At 40.5% G+C, this 21229-nt stretch overlaps 1 protein-coding gene across 6 annotated transcripts in view; it reads left to right on the top strand.

Annotated features, from left to right (window-relative positions):
* Positions 1-21229, top strand: part of Dock3 (dedicator of cytokinesis 3) — a 322288-nt gene that overhangs the window by 253765 nt on the left and 47294 nt on the right. For all 6 annotated transcript variants that reach the window (XM_076917344.1, XM_076917346.1, XM_076917345.1 and 3 more), the window contains 5 exons: positions 5649-5743; positions 7839-7914; positions 8283-8383; positions 8635-8693; positions 12025-12173. In XM_076917344.1, the coding sequence (XP_076773459.1) occupies positions 5649-5743; positions 7839-7914; positions 8283-8383; positions 8635-8693; positions 12025-12173 (480 nt within the window). The remainder of the gene's footprint in view (positions 1-5648; positions 5744-7838; positions 7915-8282; positions 8384-8634; positions 8694-12024; positions 12174-21229) is intronic.

Raw genomic sequence — 21229 nt, 5'->3', positions numbered from 1 at the left:
AAGATGCTCAATTTCTTCTTAGAATCTAAGACAGGAAGCTGTCAGGAGCAGACAGGTCTCTAATCAAAATGAACATTAATGCAGAAATGTTTGTAACATCAATTCTGTGGACTTCTGATGTTTTGAAAACAACTATCCATGTAAGGCAATCTGGACTGTTGTCTGTTAACTCCTCTCAGCTATTTCTAAATAAAATATAGAAAACACCTTAACAATAAACTCAAAGCCATGAATTTGTTATAGGCCCTTAACTTACAGTCTAACCATCTCAAATCAGTTAAAAAAAAAAAAAAGTTAAAGAAATTGGGTCTAAGCCTTGTATTCCTAAATGTGTTATACAGGCACAATGCCTATGAGAGTAACAATATTCATCTCACTTTTATATCAGTAAGAAGCTCATGCCAATGAAAACCTTAAATTTGAAATCAAAGTAAATTTTGTACCATTTAAGAAATTATAACTTCATCTTAATAACAATTATGCATATTTCTACCAGTAGGTTATGACTATACAATAAATCCTAGCTAATCCTCCCTGTTCCACCAAAACCACTGCTTTTCCCTAGAAAGTCCTCAAGCCCAGGGAATAGGGGCACCAACTGTCCATTAACTTCTTCAAGCTGATTATGAACATTGAAATATTAGAAGAGGGGTGGGGGGAAGAGTAAATTGATAAGCCTCTGACACTGTGTCTTCACTGCATCCAGCTGGCATTCCAGGACATCAGAGGTTTGAGCAGGTCTACTCAGCTTGCTAGATGAGTAAATACACCAAGGCTATGTATTCTGCAATATACAATTCTCAAGCCGGGTGGTGGTGGCGCATGCGTTTAATCCCAGCACTTGGGAGGCAGAGGCAGGCAGATTTCTGAGTTCGAGGCCAGCCTGGTCTACAGAATGAGTTCCAGGACAGCCAGGGCTATACAGAGAAACCCTGTCTCGAAAAAAACAAAAAAAAAAAATTCTCAAAACAAATTTTAGTAATTTTAGTATCAAGATACTTGTTTGTTTGAATTCTGGAATCTAGTCTTCTGGCAGCCTGACTTTGTCATGTCTAATCCATAAAATTCTGGGAGATTCTATGAGGGTGTGCTCCCACCATCCTTTCATCCTCCCTGCTCTCAAATTCCCCAACACTAGAGAATCCAAACTTTCAGGCACCAAGGCCATCCACTCACTGATGCCTGGCAAGGCCACCCTCAACTACCTATACAGGAGGAGCCATGAGTCCCTTCCTTTGTTTTGTCGGGCTGGAGATTTTAGAATGGCTACTCCAGCTTGTTTCTTAGGACCATTTGCTTGAAGAATTGTTTTCCAGCCTTTTTCTGTAAGGTAGAGTCTGTCTTTGTCACTGAGGTGGGTTTCCTGTATGCAGCAAAATGCTGGGTCCTGTTTATGTATCCAGTCAAGTAGCCTATGTGTTTTAATTGGGGAATTGAGTCCATTGATGTTAGGAGATATTAAGAAACAGTGATTGTTGCTTCCTGTTATTTTTGTTATTAGAGGTGGAATTATCTTTGTGTGGATATCTTCTTTTGGATTTGTTGGAAGAGGATTACTTTCTTGTTCTTTCTAGGGTATAATTTCCCTCCTTGTATTGGAGCTTTCCCTCTATTATCCTTTGTAATGCTGGGTTTGTGGAAAGATATTGTGTAAATTTGGTTTTGTTGTGGAATATCTTGGTTTCTCCATTTATGGTAATTGAGAGTTTTGCTGGGCTGGCATTTGTGTTCTCTTAGGGTCTGTATGACATCTGTCCAGCATCTTCTAGCTTTTATAGTATCTTTTATAGTATCTGGTGAGAAGTCTGGTGTAATTCTGATAGGTCTGCCTTTATATGTTACTTGGCCTTTTTTCCTTACTGCATTTAATATTCTTTCTTTGTTTTGTGCACATGGTGTTTTGATTATTATGTGACGGGGGGTATTTCTTTTTTGGTCTAGTCTATTTGGCGTTCTATAGGCTTCTTCTATGTTTATGGACATCTTGTTCTTTAGATTAGGGAAGTTTTCTTCTATAATTTTGTTGAAGATATTTATTGGTCCTTTAAGTTGGGAATCTTCACTCTCATCTATACCTATTATCCTTAGGTTTGGTCTCCTCATTGTGTTCTGGATTCCTGGATATTTTGTGTTAAGAACTTTTTGCATTTTGTGTTTTCTTTGACAGTTGTGTTAATATTTTCTATGGTATCTTCTGCACCTGAGATTCTCTCTTCTATCTCTTGTATTCTGTTGGTGATGATTTGTGTCTATGACTCCTGATTTCTTTCCTAGGTTTTCTATTTCCAGGGTAGTCTCCCTTTGTGATTTCTTGATTGTTTCTACTTCCATTTTTATGTCCTTGATGGTTTTGTTCAATTCCTTCACCTGTTTGGTTGTGTTCTCTTGTAATTCTTTAAGGGATTTTTGTGTTTCCACTTTAAGGGTTTCTGCCTGTTTACCTGTGTTCTCCTCAAATTCTTTGAGAGTATTATTTATGTTTTTCTTAAAGTCCTCTATCATCATCATTAGAAGTGATTTTAAATCTGAATCTTGCTTTATTAGTAATATGGGGAATTCAGGACTTTCTTGTGTGGGAGAACTAGGTTCTAATGATGCCAAGTACCCTGGGTTGTTGATGCTTATATTCTTGTGCTTGCCTTTTGCCATCTGGATCTCCTTAGTGCTACCTGCCCTGTCTCTGACTATAGCCTGTCTTTCCTATTATCTTGGTTTTATCAGAACTGTGTGGGGTGGGTGTTACTACTGGGGTAAGATCTGGGGCCCAAAATCTGCTCAGTGCTCAGTAGCAGACAGGAAAGTACCAGTGCTCCTGGCCAGGATTGACTTCCTGGGTCCTAGTGGGTTCCAGTTACTCCCTGTTTGGGGCGGGCATTGCTGTCTGCTTACCTAAGATACCACCCGGGTTAGAGCACCTGCAAGTCCCACTTCTTCTGGATTCTTTGAGATTGGGGGCAGAGCTGCCACCCGGGATCTGCTCAGTGCTCGGGCTCAGACCGGAAGGAACTCGATCTATATTTTTTTAAATGTCATAATGAAACCCTTTTTTGGTAACTTAAAAACAATAATATGGAAAAATAGAATCCACGAGTGTTCCAGTTTTACATATAAACTTTCTTTCAATGCCTCTTTTCATTTTGCATTTCCACTTCAGAATTTACTATAAAGTAACAAGTAGTCAGTGTTGACACTGGAAAGCTAGGACATGGTGGTGAGTTCCAGCACTTGGGGCAGAGGCAGGCAGATCTCTGTGAGTTCAAAGCTGAACCAGTTAGGGCAACACAGTAAGACCCTTTCTTTAAATATAGATATAATTGACACTGGCAAAAAGATAGACAGTAAATCAATAAAACTGAGCTAAAGAGTTCAGAAATAAATGTCTACATTTACCCTGTTAATTCCCAATAGTGAAGCCAAAACAATTTAATGAAGAAAGAGGAAGCCTCAACAAACCACTGAAATGAGTTAATGTCTGCATACAAAACCAGAAGATTGTGCTCTTTCACACATGGCTCGGTTTCCCTCTCGTCTCCTCTCAATGTATTTTCTTTATTGTTTATATTTCATGGTTGGTTATGATATGACAAGGGAACATTCTGGTCTTGTCTCTTTGGTATTCTAATGCTTCTCTTATATCTGGGCTAACATTTCTTTGCTAAAATTTGGAAAGTTTTTCTGCCATGATCTTGTTGAGAATATTTTCTATGCCCTCAGAGTGAAGTTCTTTGCCTTTTCTGTGTCTGTGACCTTAGATTTGTTACCCTTCCTATTTTCTAGTCCATATGTCTTGGGAAAAGCCAGACAGTTGTGAGATGTGTAATGTGACAACTCTGGAGATCAGAGGTCTCCTACCTCAGAGTTTGTTGTGTATTTTTATTGTTTTGCTGTAATTATGTTTCATTTGATTTGGTTTGGGATTTGTTTGTTTGTTTTGTTTTGTTTTGAAATAGGGTTTCTCCGTGTAGCCCAGGCTATCCTGGAACTCCCTTTCTAGACCAGGCTGACCTCAAACTCAAGAGATCCACCTGTGTCTACCTCCTGAGTACTGGGATTACAGGCATTCACCATCATGCCTAACTGTAATTATTGTACTTTTTTACATTAATTCAGGGATAATTTCTATATTCTAGATTGTTTGTATCCACTGATGTTTTCAATCACTAAATGATCATGTAACAATTAGACAAGATATTCTTAAATGCTCAAAATCAATAAATCTCTGTACTTTACTAAAGGCCTCTGTGTATACCCTGGGGCTCACTTTTAATATGCCAGCATTTTACAACTCTCATCTCTTTGCAGTTCTGTTTGTACAGAACCTCAATGTTCAGTCAGAGATGGGAGATTTTAGCTTCTTGGGTCTTTTCTGGCAATATGAGCAGTCCAGCATATGTGTGGTCCTCTAGAATCCAAGGAATCTTTTCACAGGTCCCTATAGATATCTCATTCTTCAGAATTTCCTTGAAGCTTTTTGCCATATCTCTTTTTGTCCCAACTAATGTGAATGTATCATATATCTAGAATGTTAAATTATATGTCTGTTTTTTTAACAGATGTCCTGTTTTTAAAAAAAAAAAAAAAAAAAAAAAAAAACCTAGATAAGTTCTGAATTACATTAAAGACAAGCCCTGGCAGTAGGCTTGTCCAAAGAGCTGCTGAATTTGCCAGGTCAAATAATAGCAATTCTCTAGAGAATGGCCTTTTAGGGGGCTCTAAAACTATTTGTCCCATGTCTGCTAGGCTTTTGGTGTTTTGTGGCTGCTGTGGTTCAGTAGTTGAGTGTTGAAGTAGCACAGAAGACGCAAATAGGGACAAATGAAACAGAACAAGATTCAGTGTGTCCTGACATACACCCACTTCCTTACCAAACGCTTTACCCTTGTTTGCTTTTTGTTGCTGTGGTAAAATATTGACCAACACCAACTTGGGAGAGGACAGGGTTTATTAGCTTGTAGGTTCATTACCAAGGGAAGCCAAATCAGGAACTAGAGGCAGGAGCTAATGAAGACCCTGGAAAGGTGCTGTTTAATGACTTACTTTGCATGATTTACTAAGACCTCCATCCAAAGGTAGCACCTCCCAAAATTTCATAGTCCTCTCTCACAACATCAAACATTAATCAAAAAAAAAAAAAACCTACAGGCCAATCTGATCAAAGCGTTCTTCAGTCAAGGTTCTTTCTTCCTACCTGTGTCTGCTCAAGTTGATAAAAATAGCCAGTACATTCTCCTTGAATTATATTATATTGAATTGTTTGGTTTGGTTTGGTTTGGTTTGGTTTGGTTTGGTTTGGTTTTGGTTTTGGTTTTGGTTTTGGTTTTGGTTTTGGTTTTTCGAGACAGGGTTTCTCTGTGTAGCCCTGGCTGTCCTGGAACTCACTCTGTAGACCAGGCTGGCCTTGAAGTAAAAAATGTGCCTGCCTCTGCCTCCCAAGTGCTGGGATTAAAGGCGTGCGCCACCACCGCCCGGCATATTGAATTGTTAAATCAGTCTTAGCCATTTCATTATTTTCATGGACCCGGATTTATTAGAGGGTTTGTGATTTTTACTTTCTTTTGTTTTGGGGTTTTGTTTTGGGCTGGTATTGGGAATTGAACTCAGCCTATTGGGTACACTAAGTAAGTATACCTTCTACTATTAATCTTCAGGAATTTCTGCTGAAGATTTTCTGTGTGTTCAGAAACCTAATGAAGATGAGTGTCTTCCCTCGAGACTGGATGGTGATGAGACTGTTGACAAGCAAGTGAGTAAGGAAAACTCTGAACTGGCATTCACAAGCTCTACTCAAGCAGGGGGGTAATATATATGTGTGAGTGGGAGGAAGATTAAGACCAAGACTTGGAAGAGAGAGGAGCTGATAAATAGAAAATTTATTTGGAGTTATAATCCACAGGATTTGGCCACTGGCTATAAAGGCAGTGAAAGGAAAGAACCCAAGATAATTCAAAAAGTAGAGTCTATAGTACTGAGGATAGAAGATGATCTGTTAAAAATGGGGTAGACAGGAACCATTAGCCTCTGACGCTCTGCGGCTTTAGACAAAGCTCATCTTGCTTTGAGTTGTATTATCTACCAGACAGTACTTGCCTCGTGGAGTTAGTGCTAACTAGCCCCTAAACCCTGGCTGCAAAGCTTTGGTCACTTCTGAGTATAGAGATGAAATATCTGTCCTATTCATGTTTCCAGCCTGTGCTTCATCTTGGCAAACTAGACAAGTGATACAGGTAGTAACACATTGTTCATTTGATCTCTTGTCAAGTAGATTAAATAGATTGTGTCATCTATCCTCGTTAGCCTACTGCCACCTCTCACTGATCTGCCTTTTGTGTTAGCATTGTATAGAATGCAATCAAATTATTTATATTAGGTATATTAACAGGGCAATGTGATTTTTTTCATGTTGAACTGTTTATAGAGCCCCTTTTTCCTTAAAACCTGCACATGTTTTGTCCAGAACAAAAGAATGATAGGAAGTTGCATAAATATTTCCTCAAGTACTTGTTTTTTTGTCTAAATCTTTCATGTTCCTGTCTCTGAGTTCCACTTTGAAAACTTGAGATTTTCTAGCCTGAGGTACAGGAATGGCCTCTCATCTTTGACCCTGACCCTTGTTGACCCTGCTCTGCTGGAACACTGGTCTCTTCTATGGACTACTTTTGTTGTTCTCTTCTATACAAAGACTCTGATGGCCACTCTTCTTTTTATTAAAAATAGATTATTTTTTCATATAATATATTCTGATTACAGCTTCCTCTCTCTCTACTCCTTTCAGTTCCTCCTCACTTACCCTCCCATCAGGATCTATTTCCTTTCTGTCTCTTATTAGGAACGAATGGACTTCTTTTCTAATAAGATGATAATAATATTTTCTAATAGGATAATAATAAGATATAACAGTAAAATTTAACAAGATAAAACAAAATTGTCACATTGGAGTTAGACAAATGTGAAAAATGGAAGGAAAACCAACAGAAGAAACAGAGCCCAAGAGAAGGCACACACTCAAGCTTCTCATTCAGAATACCAAACTGGAAGCCATGGTATACATGCAGAAGATCTGGTACAGAGCTGTTGAGGCCCTGTGAGCTCACATGAGCTTTGACAGTGTTGACTTAGAGGCCTTGTTTCCCTTGTGTACCCTTTACCATCGTGCTCTTACACTTTCTGCCTGTCACACCTGTTAGGGCAGCTGGCCACTCTGAAGCACAGTTTCTTTGCCACATAGCCAAGGCCCTCTGTAATAAGACCCTTAACTATGCATCACACTTTTCTTCCTTTAGACTTAAACTCACATTCTTAATTATAGCAGACTAACTTCTTATTATCCCTTATGTGTGCCAGGCAGAGATTAAGAGTGATGTTCGAGCTCAAAGGCTGAAGTCAAATGAAAACAGTACATGAAATTTTATTTTTATAAATAATAAAAAAACAGTACATGACAGAAGGAAATATTTAATCAGTATAAATTCCTGTTATCTGATAAAATAATAAAATTATGCTATAAATCCTATAAAGTGACCATAATCTGTATTTTTATCCAAAGATCCTCAGAATACTAAAAATTACTTTTTGAGCTAGAATAAATCCTTAAGACCACAGAGCTTGGAGAGTAGAGTGACCCACTGACATTTTTTGCTCTCTTACCTACTATTGGGCATTTTTTAAAACTGGTTTTCTGTGTAGAAAATGGTTTTGTGCCATTTTCTTTCCTTTAAAGCCATATCTTACATAAGAGCAAGTTGTCTTCCAGAATTCTGCCCATAGGCAGACAGCTGATGCTGGGCTATATGTCACTGCTGGTCTTTTAATTCTACAAATGCCTTGTCTCCTCACTGCAGCATTATAGTCACTACTGTCCAGTACCTGTCCTCTGCACTGCACAAGAATTTCACAGAGACAGACTTTGACTTCAAGGTAGGAGCGTCTAAAGACTATTGCTGTCAAAGTAATAGCACGCTGAACTCCAAACTCACCCCTTTTTGCTCTAATATATTCATAGTATTGTACATTCCAAGACTGGTGGTTATTATAAATATGACCTGAGAGCCACCTTGGTGAAAGTGTTGGAAGCCAGGCATCTGTGAAGATTCAGGCTGTTGGCTTCAGAAGGAATAAAGAAAGCAAAACTGGGGAAAGGCCTATTTCTGAAGATAGTTAAAAGGGGAAAATCTTAAGAATTTGAGGTTATAAAATGGACTCTCTGCTATATGCATATATTTAGTAACTTTCCCTGCAAGGTTAAGGACTTAGGCAGTCACATGATTCTTTTTCTATCTCTCTAGGTGTGGAATTCTTATTTTAGCCTGGCAGTTCTGTTCATAAACCAGCCAAGCCTTCAGCTAGAAATCATTACTTCAGCCAAGAGGAAGAAAATTCTAGATAAGTAAGACAGATGTCTTCATCTCTCTACCACTTGCCCAGATGGGAGTATTTTTCTATAACAGACTCTTTCAGAAGTCCACAAGTTTCCCACATGGCTAGTTTCCCAAGGAGCCAAGTATTAAACGTTCAGTCAATAACCAACTGGCTTAGCATTTTGAGAGCATGAGAAATAATAGTGCTGATGTACTGGCCTCATTGGATTTTCAGGTCTGTCTCACTGAACCTCCCTCCGCTAACAGTTACTATTTTCAGGTATGGGGACATGCGTGTGATGATGGCATATGAACTGTTCAGCATGTGGCAGAATCTGGGTAGGTCTCTCCTATTGATCCTTTCCTTTTATATATTGTATATGTAAATAAAAAATACAAGAGCTAACAATTCTCCAAAGCCTTCTGAATATCAGTTCAGCCCCCAAAGAGCCTCACATAGCTTTAACATAACACCTCAGTTGAATGGTGTAGAGTAGCATATGTTCATAGAGCCCTTCCTTGGCAGGGAGAATTTGGCTAAGACGATCATAGTGTGACATGTGCACTTCTAACCGAAGTTAGAAGACTATGAGGAAGGCTCAGTAGTAGTTTTTCCAGTTTGGGAATCCATGTTGTAAGAGCCTCTGCACTATTCATGTCCCTGTCTAAATGTTACAGGCTCAAAAGTGTAAATCATGCAGATACCATGAAAACAGGATGTATATTGATTTTAATAAAGATGAAATAAACTTTGCACCTCAGGTATTAATGTGTCCACATCAAGTATCTAATACCACTCATATGAAAGACAAGAGTTACAAGCCTTGATGAGAATGATACTGGCTTTTTCTTTAAACACCTCTAATAGATGCTGCTTTGAATCTAAAGTGGTCACATTGGTATTTTTGGTAGTCTTCCAGTTGCCTAGATGACAAGCTAGGCTACCTGGGATTCTGGAAAGATATGTGTCTTCTGTGAGGAAGAGATAAAAAAATAGTTATATATCCAATGAAGTGTGATTTAAGCTAAGCTTGTACATCTTAAGCCATAGGAATGAGGTTCATAGAATCTTGAAGTCTCCTATGATCCATTCTTACCTTGATCTAGAGATGAAAAGGAAAGTGTAAGGCAGCAATAGGGGGCCACTGAGAAAATGGCTCACCAGCTAAAAGCTACTCTTTTGGAAGACCTTGGTTTCATTACATCCGCATGGTGACTTACAACCATCTGTAACTTCATTTCCAGGGGATCTGTCCTCTTCCAGCCTCTACTGGCACTAGGCATGTACATGGTACACTTAACATGCATGCAGACAATGTGCCTGCGCACATAAAAGATACTTTAGAGAGAGAGAGGGAGGGAGGGATGGACGGACGGACGGACGGACAGACACACACACACACACACACACACACAAAATGGGGCTTTTCATCCCTCAGTAGAGATATATTTTCCTAAAGAGATCTTCTATATCACTTTTACTGACAGCCCACAACAGAATTTGAATATATATTTTAACATTGAACTTGACTTTGAAATTCTTAGAAACACAAACTGACAACTGTATCAGGTATCAAGATCAGAATATGCAGAATGAGCCTCAGAACTAGCATTTGCTTCTTAGATAGGCTTTCATAATGAAAGAAATAAAAAAAGAGAGAGAGACAAAGATTAGCTTGAGTTTAATCCCCAATACTGCCAGTTTTTTAAAAGGTATTAGATTTGTCTTTTAAAACCATTCATTGTATAGCCTGGCAGTTGTGGCACAAGCCTTTAATCCCAGCACTTGGGAGACAGAGGCAGGTGGATTTCTGAGTTCTAGGCCAGCCTGGTCTACAGAGTGAATTCTAGGACAGCCAGGGCTACACAGAGAAATCCTGTCTCCAAAAACCAAAAACAAAACCATTCATTCCTTTTGAATGAAGTAACAGTCTGTCTCTGGTCCCCTAAAATGAGCTTTACTTGACTGTAGCAGTCACTACACATGCAAACAGTTCCTTTCTGTAGTCTCTGGAGGACTGAGAGCAAGCATCTGAAGTGGGTTCTTTCTGTCATACCACTGCTAAGAGAAGTCCCCAGGACTGGCCCTAGGTTCTAGGAATACTACCTAGAGAGCAGGCCAATCAGCGGAAGAGCTGTATCACTCTCTTCCCATAGGATGACTCCATAAAGGAAATTGGGGGAGAGGTGAGCAGATCTGATGAGAGTGACTGTATCCCGACCTTAAGAATACAGTGTGAGTGGCTGGAGAGATGGCTTAGCAGTGAAGAGCACTGGCTGCTCTTCCAGCGGTCTTTCACTTCCCAGCAACCACATGGTAGCTCACAGCTGTTTGTAATTCCACTTCCAGGATATCTGATACCCTCACACACACATTCATGCAAGCAAAACACCAGTGCACATAAAATAAAAATCCGTAACTGGTTTTAAAATAATAATACAATATAAGTAGCAGGGATGGGAGGATAGGAGGGTACAAAGAGATTCTAAGTCTTGAAGCCAGTCTATGAGGGTGAAGCTATGCAGTTAGCTCTTAGTAGCTTAGGCAGAGAGTTTTTGGCATACATGAGTGTAGGCTTTTAAGAGGTCTGTGGACTTAAGACATTTGGTAGCTTAAGCTTTACTTCACTGGACTCCCTGATCTCTGAAATGCTATATAGAAGTAGAATCGTCAGGAGGTTTGTTGTGTTTAAACAGGAACATACATATTTCCTTACCAACCAGAAGCTTTAGGGAGATGTCTAAACTTGTAGTGCTTACTCACCTGGAGAAATCAAACTCTGTTTCCTTGCTCTGGAGGTTTCCAAGTAGTTAAAAACACTTCACAGGAAGTTTTTTTGAAATAGCAATTTTGTGTTCTTTGAACATGTGTTCTAAATTTGCTAGGCCAGTCAATTTAAAACTCTGAAAAGATGAGGGAGTGGGCTGGAGGGATGGCTTAGTACTTAACAGCACTGACTGCTCTTCCAGAGGACCCAGGTTTGATTTCCAGCACCAATATGGTGGTTCACAACCATCTTTAACACCATTTTCAGGAAATCAGAGACCCTCTTCTGGCACCTGATACCAGGTAGTATCATCTGGTACCAGGCACCCACATGGTACACAGACATCCATGCAGGCCAAACACTCATACACATAAAATAAAATGATACATGTTTTTTAAAAGATTTTAAAATATAAAATAAAAAAATTTAAAGGCAGGATTATCTCAAAAAAAAAAAAAAACAAAACAGAGAATAAAGTATCTTTTACCCTTGAAAGCGTCCAGTATAAATTAGCAATTGAAAGTGGGGTATGAGACAGGTAGTGGTGTAGCACACCTTTAATCTCAGCACTTGGGAGGCAGAGGCAGGCGGATTTCTGAGTTTGAGGCCAGCCTGGTCTACAGAGACTCTTCCAAGACAGCCAGGGCTATACAGAGAAACCCTGTCTTGAAAACCCCATCCCCCCCAAAAGAGTGTGGTATGTTGGTTTGGCTCTTTCAGTGCTAAGAAATTCAGATCTATCTCAGGACCTCATGCATGTTAGGCAAACACTGTGCCACAGAATTTACTATAGATCCCCAGAACTACTATAGATTGTAACATATGCTTGGCCCCACTTGTGAATCTTCCATGTAAAGAACAAAGCAATAATAAACTAATAGTTCTTGGGTTTTATTGTTCAGGTGAACATAAGATCCACTTTATTCCGGGAATGATTGGCCCTTTTTTGGGTGTGACACTGGTCCCACAGCCAGAAGTGCGGAATATCATGATTCCTATCTTTCATGACATGATGGACTGGGAACAGAGGAAAAATGGCAACTTCAAGCAGGTAAAGTGATAACTATCAGTGTTTGGTGTGCTCGCCTCTGAGATGAACCTATTCACATCAGGCAGATAGTCTAGATGGGTAGGCCATGTTCTGGTAGGAACATTAATTTTAGTTAGCTAGCTAAAAATAACATTCAAATTTTCAAGTTAAAGACCAGATCCTGGCATTTAAGAAAATGAGGAAAGAGGATTGCCATGAGTTTGAGTCCATCCAGAGCTACATACAAATACTAAAGCCTGTACGGCATAGCAGAACCTTGTCTCAAAGACAAATAAGCAAACAGAAGGATTAGAGGAAAGGGATAAACATGCTTAAAAACTTTCTGATGAAGAAAAGAGTGACTGAGACTGAGCTCTCCCAGTTTCAGAGAGAGTCTGGACAGCATATTGTCTTTCCTCTTCTGTATGGCTCAGGAATCTCTAAGGCTGGAGCCAGACCACATGACTTTACATAGTTTTCAGAGTAACCCAGGATTTCATAAGCCGTCCTCTTGTTCTTTGCCACCACAGCTAGCCAAAATCACATCCACAGTCAAGAACAGAGAAAACTGAGTACATGGGTGCTCAGACCTCAGCCAACTTTCTCTCTTCTCTTAAAAGTCCTGTTCCCCAAACCAACTTTTTTGGGACAGACTCTTTTCATACCAGTCAAGGCACAGACTTGCCCACAGGCCAGCAATTTTCATGGAGACCAGGCTGTGTGTCAAGTTGACATTAAAACTAACCATCATGTTTCAAAATTGCATTTAGTAAATACATTTTAAATGTTCTAGCCCTACCCCCAAAAGGGTAAATAGGTTACGTAACATATATGTTGATCTTATTTAGTCATTTCATGGTACATATATCAAAATATCACCCTGGGGCTGGAGAGATGACTCAGCAGTTAAGAGCACTGACTGCTCTTCCAGAGGTCCTGAGTTCAATTCCCAGCAACCACATGGTGGCTCACATCCATCTACAGCTTCAGTTCCAGGAGGTCCAGCACCTTTTTAGCTTGTGTAGGCACCTGACATGTATATGCTGTACATACATGCTAACAAAGTAATGTAAAATAAAAATAAACCTTAAAAACAAAATGAAAATCATCATACTGTACTCCATACATATATACAACTATGATTTGTTAGTTTAAATTTTTTAAATCAGTGAATCATGTTTTTGTGAATCTTGGACACTCCAGCAAAACTGAGTCATTTTTGGTAAGTTTCTGTTGCTGTGATAAGACATTGACCAAAACTTACTTGGGAAGGAAAGGGCTTCTTTGTCTTTGTGACTGAGAAATATCTCAGTCACAGTCGTTGTTGAGGTAGGGTAAGAAAGGCACAGCAAGCAGGAGCAAAGACAGAAACCATGGAGAGAAGCTGCTTCCTGGCGTGTTTCTGTGTCATATTCGGCTGACTTTCTTATACCTCCCAGGACACCTGCCTGGGAGTGGCACTGCCCTCGGTGATTGCACCCTCCTTCGTTAATCCACAATCGAGGAAGTACCACACAGACATGCCTACAGGCCAAGCCAAGGGGAACATTTTCTTAATTCAGTTTCCCTCTTCCTGAGTAACTATAGTTAGTGTCAAATTGACAAAAGTAACCAGTACGCAAATAAGCTTTGTCATGCTTAGTTCTAAGTGTGTGTGTGTGTGTGTGTGTGTGTGTGTGTGTGTGTATTTCTGTGCTTCCCTCTACTGTCTCATTTTTAAGTGGTCTGTTCTTTTAATCCCCGACTTCCACTCTAGCCTCCCATCCTCTTGGTCTGCTATGTGTTCTTTAATGTTTTTATCACACTTCCATAATTATGTGTATGCGCATGTTTATGGCAGGTATGACAGCGCCTGTTTGGCAGTTAGAGGGTTAACTTATAGGACTTTTCTCCTTCTACCCTTCAGGTCCCAAGGTCAAACTCAAGTTGTCAGGCTTGGTGGCAAGCACCTTTACCCATTGGGCCATCTCTTTGGCACTCTGTTGTACATTACACACATTGTTACTGAAAATGCCTTATTAGCTAGGCAGTGGTGGCGGACGCCTTTAATCCCAGCACTTGGGAGGCAGAGGCAGGTGGATTTCTGAGTTCGAGGCCAGCCTGGTCTACAGAGTGAGTTCCAGGACAGCCAGGGCTACACAGAGAGACTCTGTCTCGAAACCCCTCCCCCCCAAAAAAATGCCTTATTAAAGGTTACCTGTACTGTTTAAGTCACTAAAATTCAAGGAATTTATTTTATCTTAATTCTGTTTTTTCACAACTTTGATGTTAACTACTTTTCTCCTTTTGCTATCTGCACAGATACATTTTTCCTGGTTATAAAACAGTATTTAATGTACAGAGAAAAATGTAAATGAGCTGTAATTAAAAAGTAAAAATCCTATTCCTAGAATATTGATAATTGAAGCAGCAGTTTATATCTTTTTTAGACTTTTCCCAAATACATAGACTTCTGTCTTTAAAAACAGAGTGGTTGGATATACTGTTCTGTAATCTCCAATTTGGGTACTAAACTTGTCATGGCTCTTTGTTGGTGGCATTTACTGCTCTGTGCCACACTCTGCCTGCAGGAGCCCTTCCACTGTATGATTAGACTACTATGTAGTTAGTCGAGTTCTTACCAATTTAGGTTCATTTCAAATTTTACTATTGTTTTTTTTTTGTTTGTTTGTTTTTTCTTTTTCTTTTTTTTTATTAGATATTTTATTTACACTTCAGATGCCATCCCCTTTCCCCATTCCCCCCCCCCCAGAAAACCCCTATCCCATGCCCCCTTTTCCTTTTTGCATTTATACATTTTTTTTAAATAATGTTAATCATAAGCGTTATAAGTTTGGAATTGTTCAATCAGAGGTGTAACCCACTGACCGACCTAGATATAACAACTATCTTTGACTGGTGGAGATACATGAATATCTGCCTCCCTGTCTCCCCCCTCTTTCTCTCTTTCATCACCTAGCTTCTCCTATCCTTCTTCTCCTCCTCTTCTTATTCCTTTTCTTCCTCTCAGTACTCCTCCTACCTTAGCTCCTCCTACACATCACCCTTCCTGTTAAAATGAAACTTTTCTCTCAAAATACAATTAGAGCATAATTATGCCAATTTGTACCAGTGAGGTACAAGATAGTCCTAATACCCACTCCATCATTTTGTTGACTAACCAGCACCTCTGTCATCTATCCTAACTAAAACATTTACTTCTGAACCTGGCTTTAGGATGAATGTCAGCTGACGACCATCCACTCAAATCTTTTCTCTTACGGTAAATAGCTATAAGTTTTCAACCCCGTCAGAAATCCAGAATGACTGAGTTAACTATAATTGTGGGAAGCACAAAGCATAGCTTCTAAAACTTAGCCAATTTATAGAGACCTCTGAACACCTGAAAAGCCCCTATACTACCGAACGTTGGAGCATCAAATCTTCAGCCTTCTGGCCCAGAATCATCTGACAGACCTTGGTGATGCAGAATTATTAAGGACTGATTACTCTGTCTAGGCAGATATAATCAGTCGATTATTCTGCATGTGTGTTCTTTTCTGGACAGTAATTTGTCTGTAGATGGAGAGAGGCAATTCTTGCCTAGTGGCTGTTACCACACAACTGGAGTAACTCCAAAGATGCTCAATTTCTTCTTAGAATCCACGACAGGAAGCTGTCAGGAGCAGACAGGTCTCTAATCAATATGAACATTAATATATAAATATTTGTAGCATCAGTTCTATGGACTTCTGATGTTTTGAAAACCAACTATCCATGTAAGGTAACCTGGACTGTTTTCTGTTAACTCCTCTCAGCTATTTCTAAGTAAAATATGGAAAGCACCCTAACAATAAACTCAAAAGTATGAATTTGCTATAGTCCCTTAACTCATAGGTTAACTGTCCCAAATCAGTTAAAAAAGTTAAAAAAGGGCTGGGTCTAGGCATTGTATTCCTAAATGTGTTATACAGGCACAATGCCCATGAGTGTATCAATATTCATCTCATTTTTATATTAATAAGAGGCTCATACCAATGAAAACCTTAAAATTGAGATCAAAGTAAATTTTGTACCATTTAAGAATTTATAACTTCATCTTCATAATAATTATACAGATTTCTACCAGTAGGTTATGGCTATGCAGTAAGTCCTAGCTAATCCCCCCTGTTCCAACAAAACCACTACTTGTCCCTAGAAAGACAGACCATTATTAACCACATTAGTCCCCAAGCTCAGGGAATAAGGGCGCTGACTCTTCTTTAACTTCTTCAAGCTGATTAAGGGCGTTGAGATTTTAGAAGAGGGGTGGGGGGAGAGTAAGTTGATAAGCCTCTGATGCTGTGTCTTCACTGAATCCAGATGGAATTCCAGGACATCAGAGGTTTGGGCAGGTCTGCTCAGTATGCTTGATGAGTAGATACACCAAGGCTGTGTATTCTGCAATATACAATTCTCAGAACAAGTTTTAGTATCAAGAAAAAAAAAAAATCCCACCCCCAGGGGGCTGACATTTTTTTTTTAAAGATGTTGGTTCTGAAGACTTTTTTTTCCCCCGCTTCTTAAAATTGGTTGTAGTATTTACGTTTCAGATTTTATCCCCTTAGCCTACTTTCTCCCACCACCCAGAAACCTATCCCATCCCCCTCCTCATGCTTCTATGAGGCAGTGACCGCACCTACCCCCCTCACTATCCCCTCCCCGCCCTCACATCCCCCCCCCACTGTGTGTTCATTCATTCATTTTTCATTCATTTTTTTTTATGGGACCAAGAGACTCCTCTCCCACCTATGTCTGACAGGGCCATCCTCCCCTACATATACCTCTGGAGTCTTGGGTCCCTCCCTATGTGTTCCCAGGCTGGTGGTTTAGACCCTGGGGGGCTCTGGTTGTTTGGTATTGTTGCTTTCCACCTGGGGTCAATAACCCTTTCTGCTCCTTCAGTCCTCTCACTAAGTTCTCCATTGGGAAACCCCTGATCATATCAGTGGTTAATTGTGAACATTGTCCTCTGAGTGTTTTAGTCTTTGGCTGACCTCTAAGGAGACAGCTATATCATGTTCCTCACATTATGCACTTCCAGCCATCCACAACAGTGTTTAGATTAGGTGGCTGTACATGGGGTGAATACCCAGGTGGAAAGGTCTCCTGATGGCCCCTCCTTCAGTTTCTGTTCCATGTTTTGTTTCCCTATTTGCTCCCTTGAGCATTTTTATTTCTCGTTCTAAGTAGAACTGAGGCACCCCCTCTTGGTCTTCCTTCTTCATGAGCTTCATGTGGTCTGTGGGTTGAGTCTTCGCTAATCCAAGCTTTTGGGCTAACATCCGTGGAGATATGTTTGTGTAACTATCTTCTTTTGGGGTTTTTGGGAGATTACTTTCTTGATTTTTCTAGGTTGTAGTTTCCCTCCTTGTGTTGGAGTTTTCCACCAATTATTCTTTGAAGTGCTGGATTTGTGTTGAGATACTGTGTAAATTTGGATTTGTCATGGAATATTTTGGTTTCTCCATCAATAATGATTGACAGTTTTGCTGGGTATAGTAGTCTGGGCTGGCATTTGTGTTCTCTTAGGGTCTGTATGATATCGGTCCAGGATCTTCTGGCTTTTATGGTCTCTGGTGAGAAGTCTGGTGTAATTCTTATAGGTCTGCTTTTATATGTTACTTTGCCTTTTTCCCTTACTGCTTTTAGTATTTTTTCTTTGTTTTGTACATTTGATGTTTTGACTATTATATGGCGGGAAGTATTTCTTTTCTGGTCTAAACTATTTGGAGTTCTGTAAGCTTCTTGTATATTTATGGACATCTCTTTCTTTAGGTTAGGGAAGTTTTCCTCTATAATTTTGTTGAGGATATTTGCTGGTCCTTTAAGTTGGGAGTCTTCCCCCTCATCTATACCTATTATCCTTAGGTTTGGCCTTCTCATTGTGTCTTGGATTTCTTGTATATTTTGGGTTAGTAGCTTTTTGTATTTTGCATTTTCTTTGACAGTTGTGTTAATGTTTTACATGGTATCTTCTGCACATGAGATTCTCTCTTCCATCTCTTGTATTCTGTTGGTGATACTTGTGTCTATGACTCCTGATTTTTTTTTAGGTTTTCTATCTCCAGGGTATTGTCCCTTTGTGATTTCTTTATTGTTTCTACTTCCATTTTTAGATCCTGCATGGTTCTGTTTAATTCCTTTTCCCGTTTGGTTGCATTTTCTTGAAATTCCTTAAGGGATTTTTGTGTTTCCTCTTTAAGGGTTTCTATCTGTCTACCAGTGCTCTCCTTAAGTTCTTTGAGAGTGTTATTTATGTCTTTTTTAAAGCCCTCTATCATCATCATGAGAAGTGATTTTAATTCTGATTCCCGCTTTTCTGGTGTGATGGGGTGTTCAGGGCTTGCTCTGATGGGGGAGCTGGGTTCTGATGATGCCATGTAACTTTGGTTTCTGTTGCTCAAGTTCTTGCTCTTGCCTTTTGCCATCTGGTTAACTCTAGTGCTGCCTGTACTTGCTGTCTCTGACTGAAGCCTGCCTTTCTAGTTATCTAGCTTGTGTCTGATCTCCTAGGGGTCCAGATGTCTCTGTGACCTTTTCCAGCTGTGCTGATTACAGTGGTATCTCTAGGATGCCTCAGGATATGGTGCCTCCAAGGTAGCAGTCCAGCTAGGTGTCTGCTGTTCTGGGTGCAGTGTCTCCTCTAGAATATCTCAGGATATGTTGTCTGAAGCTCTGAGTTCATTTGTTCCTCTGTGGATCTGGATTGAGTGGGCCTTCCAGTATGTCTCAGGTGGAATCCGGGGTCCACACAACAGCAGACCTGGCAGAGGTCTGATCTAGGCCTCAGATCTGAGAACTAGTTTCTAAGACACTGTCCAAGTTAGAGCGCCTGGGATCCCTGCTTCCTCTGGGTTCTTGGAGGTTGGGGACAGAGCTGCCACCCAAGATCTGCTCAGTGCTCTGGCCCAGACCGGAAGGAACCAGTGTTCCGGGCCAGGAGTAACTTCCTGGGTCCTTTTGGTTCCCAGTTACTCCCTGTTTAGGGCGGGCCCTGCTGTCTGCTTACCTAGGATACTGCCTGAGTTCGAGTGCCTGGGATCCCTGCTTCCTCTGAGTTCTTGGATGTTGGGGGCAGAGCTGCCACCCAAGATCTGCTCAGTGTTCTGGCCCAGACCGGAAGGACCAAATTTTACTCTTAATATCATCAAAACCATCTGTTCCTATTGTGTGTGTGTGAAAATGTGTGAGTGCATGTCATGTGGGTGCGGGTGCATGTGAAAGCCAGTGATTAACATCAAATGTGATTCCCAGGAGCCATGTACCTTGGTTGGTTGGTTGGTTGGTTGGTTGGTTGGTTGATTGACTGATTGATTGGAGACAGGGTAGGAAATCTCATTGACCCAGAGCTCACTGAATAGTGTAACCTGGCCCAGCCAGCAAGCCCTGGTGACTGTACGTGTTCCCATCCTAGCTTTCTTATGTAGTTCTTGGATGGATCTAAGATCCTCTCGCTTGCACAGCAAGCACTTCAGCACTTGGTATATCAACCTCTCCTCCCTTATTTTCTTAGGTAGATTTCTCAACCTATAACCACTGTGTCACATAGTGTTTTAGCTGCTGTCTGTTGCTGCACTAAGGACATTGACCAAAAGCGTCTTGGAGAGAGAGCAGTTTTGGCTTATGCATTCCAGTCACAGACCATCACTGAAGGAGGCCAAGGCAGGAACTCAGTGAGACGGCAAGAACCTGAAAGCAGGACTGAATCAGGGACCATGGAAGGATGCTGCTTAGTAGCCTTCTTCTTAGGACTTGCTTGGTTGGCTTTCTTATGCATCCTGGGATCTACCTGCTCAGGGGTGGCAATGCCTATAGTGAGCTTTTCCATATCAATCTTAATCAAGAAAATGCCCCCAAAGATTTGTCTACAGACCAATCTGATATAGACATTTTCTTCACTAAGGTTCCCCCTTTCCAGATGATTCTAGCTTGTGTCAAGTTGACAGAAATCTAACCAGCACCAAAAGTAAAAGCTTAATTTTTATAGCACTATTTTTGAAACACGTGTATGTTAAGATCTCAAGTCTTGGACTACTGTTTCTGTGTGAACTATATCTGAGCACTTAACCATGCCGACCTCAGTCTCCCTCACTGAACTATGGGTTCCCAGGAACCAGAATAGTTGTGCATTTTATTTCTCAGAACTCACTGTGATACTTAGCACATGATGGCTTGTCAGGATAACAAAACTAATATTGAGCATTTTTGCAAAAGCCAGGGCATAATGACACGATAAACGAATATTACCATGACAACTGTTTGACAAATGAGGAAATTTAGAAGGTATATATTCAGAACTCCATAGCTGAACATGTCACAAGGTAAATGCTAAATGGATGGCAAGGTGTCAGTGTCAGTTCTGCAAGGATAACAATGACTTTAAATTCTTTTCTCACTTCTTTTTTGCCTGATAGAGAAGTTTTTTTTTTTTTTTTATTTTGGGTTTTTTTTCTTGGATATTTATTTATTTACATTTCAAATGTTATTTCCCTTCCCAGTTTCCCCTCTTAAAACCCCGTATCCCAACCCTCCAGCCCCCCTGCTTCTATAAGGGTGCTCTCCCACCCACTCCCACCTCACTGTCCTGGCATTCCCCTACTCTGGAGCATCAAGCCTTCACAGGACCAAGGGCCTCCCCTTCCATTGATGCCAGATCATATCATATGCAGCTGGAGTCATGGGTCCCTCCATGTGTACTCTGTGGTTAGTGGTTTAGTCCCTTGGAGCTCTGGGGGTCTGGTTGGTTGACATTGTTGTTCTTCCTATGGAGTTGAAAACCCCTTCAGCTCCTTCAGTCCTTTCCCTAACTCCTCCATTGGGGGCCCCTGTGTTCAATCTGATCGTTGGCTGCAAGCATCCACACCTGTATCGGTAAGACTCTGGCAGAGCCTCTCAGGAGACATCCATATCAGGCTCCTGTCAGCAAAGCACTTCTTGCCATCAGCAATAGTGACCGGGTTTGGTGGCTTCATATGGGATGGATCCACAGGTGGGGCAGTCTCTGGGTGGCCTTTCCTTCATCTCTGCTCCACAGTTTGTCCCTGTACTTCCTTTAG

This window comes from Arvicanthis niloticus, chromosome 21 (genome assembly GCF_011762505.2).
Source record: "Arvicanthis niloticus isolate mArvNil1 chromosome 21, mArvNil1.pat.X, whole genome shotgun sequence".
Lineage (NCBI taxonomy): Eukaryota > Metazoa > Chordata > Mammalia > Rodentia > Muridae > Arvicanthis > Arvicanthis niloticus.
The sequence above is the reverse complement of the archived record's forward strand: the minus strand, read 5'-3'. Positions and strand labels throughout refer to the sequence as shown.